Raw genomic sequence first — 5,427 nt, 5'->3', positions numbered from 1 at the left:
GGCAGTGGTCAGTCCATCAGTGCTATCCAAGCTCCAAGGTGTACAAACCCCTTCTGCCCTCAGCAGCTCCCCTACACAAAGAGTTTGCTTTCTGATGCTTTTTACTGAAGCTGCCATCCTAACTGAAGTGCTACAGAACAAGAAAACTGCTTAGGTGACCCAGCGTTTTCAAAAACTGGCAGTGAGGCATTACAATATCATTAACCACTAAAAACCTCAAAGTTTGAAAACCCAATTTAATTGAGATTACTGAAACTTGTTTTACTAACTTTCTTACCAGGGAACAGCATCTTCCCTGTAGCTAAGCCACACATTGAGCCAGCAGATTTTTTTTCTGTTTCAAGTGCATATGACACTACAAAGTTCAAGAGTAATGAGAAGTCTGAGAGAATTTCTACTACCTGCTCTCAAACTGCTAGGTAAACAAGATTATTTGTATAAAATGATGGATTGCCGTTACTACAGGGAGAAATTTAGGTTTTAACTTGTACAATACAAACATTTTTCTGCTAAACTCAATGGCTGGCCGGCAGCTTTGACTTCCTTTTTTCATCAACAAAATGCTGTAGAAAATCCGTACAATTTCTTAGGCCTTGCAATAAATCTTACAGTGAGTTTGCATGCTCCTTGTGTAACTGAACCTGCATACCACAGAGCTGAGTGGCAGAAGATGACTTATAGAACAAGAGCCCCACCATCAGGCCACTTGCCCAGGGCAGAGAGCAGCAGCCAATCCTTAAATGCACCTGTGGCTGCTACTCATCAGAACTCCAGGTCACATCTGCGGTCCCGTCCCAGCTGCCTGAAAACAGCTTTGCTCAGCTTTTGTGCTGGCAGAAATGCTGCAATTGTAAAGCAACATTACCTGTGAAACAACTCACTGTGACACCCCCAGCCTGGGGGTGTCACCGGAGCACCCTTCTCCCTTCACAAGACACCAATTTCCCTTGGATGGAGAACACAGCCCTCCTTCTCTACCAGCTAAGAGCCAAACGCAGGATGTTTTAGAAATGTCAGAACGCATTTATTGACAGATAGGTGTGTGAACAGAGCACCGGGCAGGAGGCTGGCAGCGACAGTCCCTTCCCACACCTCGGTGGGCATCCCCAGCCCGTGCCGCACACTGTCCCTCACGCCTTCTTTCTCCTGCCCCCGCCGGTGCCCCCGCCCGCAGGCTTCTGCTGCTGCGGCTGCCGCCGGGCCCCGCTCTTCTTGCCGCTGCGCCCGGGCCGCTGCTGCCGCCGGCCGCGCTTGCCGCGCTTCGACTGCTTCTTGCCCTTGTTGGCAGCGGCCGCCTCGGCTTCCTCCTGCCGTAGCTGCTTGTTGACGGCGCGGGTGATGTCGAGCACCGGCTTCTTGCTGCCCATGTCCCTCAGCAGCTCCAGCTGCCGGCTGCGCTCGGCCGCCAGGTTGCCCAGCAGCGGCTGGAAGCGGCGCTTCTTGCCGCCGCTGCGGGAGGGCGGCTCCGCCGGCTCCTTGGGCAGACGCGGCTGGAAGCGGCCGAGCGAGGCGGTGGAGACGCGGGCCACGCGGGCCACCCGCCGCAGCTCGTCGCGGTCCTGGTGCCCGGTGGGGTGCAGGGGCGCGGCGGGCACGGCGCTGCCGGCGCGGTGGGCTCGGGCCAGGTTGCGCAGCCGGTTCAGCTCGTTCCGAGCCACCCGCTCCCGCTTCTCCCGCCGCAGCCGGGCGAACTGGTCCTCCTCGGGGTCGGCGCCCGCGGGCACCTCCGCCAGCCAGGCGCGGGACGGATCTCCGCCCGCCCGCTTGTAGCCCCAGCGCCGCCGCCACTCCTTGGCCTGCTCGTCCCACACCAGCGAGGTTTTCTTCTTGCGGCGGATGCCCTTCAGCCGCGCGAACTGCTCCCAGCGCGTCGGCGGTCGCGGCTTGGGCGCCGGCTTCTCCCGCGGCAGGCGGAACGTGGGCTCGGGCAGCTGCGCCACCAGCGGGCCCCCGGCGCCGCCGGCGCGCTCGGCCGGCAGCTCCCAGAGCCGGGACACGAGCAACTGCGTGTTGTCGCGGGCCAGCGCCCGCAGCAGCGCCTCCCGCCGCGGGCCGGCCCCGCGCAGAGCCGCCGCCGGAGGGGGGTTGCGGTCCACGGCCAACAAATTGCCCAGGTCGTACTCCAGCTCCAGCTCCTTTTCCACCGTGATGCTCCGCCGCTTCTCCGCCTCCTGCTCCTCGGCGGCCGCCAGCACCGCCTCCACCCGCACGGCCGCCATGGCAGCGGCTCCACGTGCGAGCGGCGCCGCCGCTGCCCCGGAGCGCAGCAAAGCTCCGCCGGGTCAGCGCGCCGGAACCGCCGCGCCCCGGGGACGGGACGAGCGCAAGGCCCGATGGGAGATGTAGTCCCGTCCTGCCGGCCCGCCAGGGGGAGCCGTGGCTCCCTGCAACCCGGCCCGCCGTTGCCGGCCCCCCGGTGTGCCAGGGGAGCTCCGGTGTGCCAGCGGACCCGCCGCCGTGGCTGATAGGCATGTGCTTTTTTTCCAGTCACAGAATCACAGAATCAATTCGGCTCGAAAAGCCCTCTGAGGACATCAGGTCCAAATTGTGACCAAGCATCACCATGTCAACTAGACCAGGAATCTGAATGCTACGTCCAGTCTTTCATGAAAAACCTTTAGGGATAGTGACCCAACCACCCTCCTAGGCAGCCCATCCCAGTGTTTAATCACTCTTTCTGTGAAGAAATTATTTCTAATACACAACCTGAACCTCCCCTGGTGCAGTTCAAGATTATACCCTCTTGCCTTGCCACTATTGCCTGGCAGGAGAGGCCAAACCCTTCATGGCTACAACCCCCTTTTTCCTAAGATCACCCCTGAGCCTCTTCTCCTTCAGGCAAAACAACCCTGGCTCCCTTGTCTGCTTCTCATGGGACTTCACCTTCTGGACCCCTCACCTATGACACCGATGATCACCAATGATACTGATGAAATCCCCAGTGAGCCCCAGGCTGGGGTTGTGTGGAGTTCAGGGTGGCCCCAAATCTGTCTCCTGTTGCCACCATGAATGGTGCTGAGGTGGAACATAGGTGGGAAGACTCAGGACATGAGGGGAGGCAAATGCCGAAAGCAGAGTGGTCGGACCATCATAGAGAGTCAATGGGGCCCTGCAGCGTCCCTTGCCTTTGCCTGCACTAGGGACAAGCTGGGGTGTCCAAACACTGAGACTGTGACAGGACTTTTTTGGTGTGTGTCTTTTTTGTGTGTAGTTTTTTTTGCTTACTTGTTTTTGATGATTTTTTTTAAGCACAAAATCCTTTCTGATGCTCCATGCTGTAGAGCACTCCCACTGAGTGCTCCTCACAGGATCAAAATTCAAGGGCTGTGTTGCAGCTCCACCGAGGCTGGCGCAGGTGTTGTGGGTGAATCTCCCCGCAGAGAAGGGAGGGGAGGAACAGCATTTGGGAAGCAGTGTCATCTGGCAGATGTCTCCACAGACATAGTTATAAGGGAGGTGATTGGGGTGATGTGGTGTGCTCCTAAAGGTCAGCTGGGTCACAGATATCTCCATGCTATTTTTAAACAAATGGGCTACAGAAGAATCCTTTTATAGCTATACAGTGATTTGGCTTGTGTGGCCATGATATTTTGAGCTGATCCCTGGTGCCCTAAAAACAAGCTCGTGGAAGCACTTAGCTGTAGTGCAGGGAAATTATGGGTGTTTTTATAAAAAGTACTGTTCTATTCCAAGTTATTATTTCATCTTTTCCTTTACGTTAGTTTTGGAGTGATGGAAATGATTCTGGGTGTAATGCCACAGCAGTGCTGGTGAAATGAAACAAAATGCTGTGTTTGTAAGGTGAGGACAAATAGCTGATTCTCAAATTCTAATGGCTAGCATAGCACAACTTACCCACAGTCTAATCAGGTATTTTTTTTCCTCAAGTCAGCCGTTTTGAGCATGATTTGTATACTATGGAGCCACAGAATGCCTATGCATTTAAATCCAAGCTGGTTGGCATGGACTATTTTCTTATTTACCACAAGATGGCATTGGATAATATTTTGTGCCGTGTGTAGCTCATACTTTCACCTGAAATAGCAGATAAAACTAATTTTAAAGACAGTTCTTTGAAGAGGTGCATAGGCTCTATCTAGATTTAGGCACTATATAGATTTAGGCATAAATTTGAACTTTTGAACTGCAAGGCCCACTATTTTGTTAAAGTCTGGTCAGTACCTGTACACTGATCCAGGTAGCCTCCTCTTTTATCCTTATGCAGCTAACTCTCAGAGTTCTTTTGGTCTGTATTTTACAAAGTCCAGAATGCTTCAGGTAGATGCCTTGGGCTGAGAGGACATCATCTCTTGCACTTCCAAAGTTTCTTGGACTGTTAATGCTTACCACTGGAATAGCAGATGGAGTGCATGCTAGGAACGGATGTTCTTGCTTTACCTGAAAACACATAGAGGAATATCAGAAGGTAAAAATTACATTCTGGAAACTGCTGTGTTGATCTGAATTCCAGCCTTTCCATGTATTCCAGGAATCTGCACCTCAGAGTACTACCCTGCTTCTGGAGTTTGCAGTTTGTGATTTCACAGTGTGGTTGGGAAGGTGATGGTTGGAAGAATATTGGAAAAGATTTGTAAACAGAGATTTGTAAACAGTCATGGATATTTTGGGAAACTATCCCATTTTGAGGAGGGGCTTCTGAGCTGACTGTAGTAATCACAGCCATGTTTTGAGCTTGTACTGTGGATTGTAGCCAGGTACATGGCTTCTGTCAAGGGAATAGATGTGTACTTCTGCAAATCTGGGCCTTCCAAAAGATGAAAGGGTAATACCAACATCCAGTTATAGAAACAGCTTTAGGAAATGCATGTTTTTATTATCTCATGTTTAATTCAGATTTTTAAAAATACTTTTCTAGCAATTTTTAAAAGAATGAATTTTTAGAAGTGTTTATTCATTTTGATCATCTCTGTTCTGGGGTTCCTGTGTTCCTTTCGGCATATCAAATATCACATTTCACAGACTGCCTGTTGGTTGTGCTCAGCTACAGGGCTTGACAACAGCTACCTGTGGGCACTTACAGTCCATAGATAATTAAACAATTTCATCATTGTTCTCCCTTTCCCTGAGGTACTTTACCTCTTCAGTGTAGACAATAGCAATACATGTCACAGTATGTGCATATATGTGCTTAATGCTGTACTGTTTGCTTGCTTTCTTTACTGGGAGGTGACTAGGCAGGGTTTGGATTCTCTTGCAAAGTGCAGTTTTTATTTCAGATGAAGAAGGCTGTAGAGTTTTGGGTCTTTTTTTTTTTTTTAACCACATGAAAAATTTTAGCTGCATGAGAAACATAATATGGCAGAGTATAATTTGCAGAAACACTTGTCCAAAAGATTATTTGAAAGCATAATGCAGGATATACGTGATGCACCAAAAGAACTACAGCATCAATGTGACATACCATCA

At 51.4% G+C, this 5,427-nt stretch overlaps 1 protein-coding gene across 1 annotated transcript; it reads right to left on the bottom strand.

The window, feature by feature from the left end:
* Positions 1-1,002: 1,002 nt before the first annotated feature.
* On the bottom strand, positions 1,003-2,297 carry RRS1 (ribosome biogenesis regulator 1 homolog). The gene has a single exon (XM_026791614.2). The coding sequence runs from the start codon at positions 2,217-2,219 to the stop codon at positions 1,131-1,133; it is 1,089 nt and encodes a 362-aa protein (XP_026647415.1). The 5' UTR covers positions 2,220-2,297; the 3' UTR covers positions 1,003-1,130.
* Between the last annotated feature and the right edge of the window lie 3,130 nt (positions 2,298-5,427).

This window comes from Zonotrichia albicollis, chromosome 1 (genome assembly GCF_047830755.1).
Source record: "Zonotrichia albicollis isolate bZonAlb1 chromosome 1, bZonAlb1.hap1, whole genome shotgun sequence".
Taxonomy (NCBI): Eukaryota; Metazoa; Chordata; class Aves; order Passeriformes; family Passerellidae; genus Zonotrichia; species Zonotrichia albicollis.
This window is presented reverse-complemented; position numbering and strand designations above follow the sequence as displayed.

Coding starts and splice junctions, on each gene's coding strand:
- RRS1 (XM_026791614.2), bottom strand. CDS start 2,219: ATGGCGGCCGTGCGGGTGGAGGCGGTGCTGGCGGCCGCCGAGGAGCAG.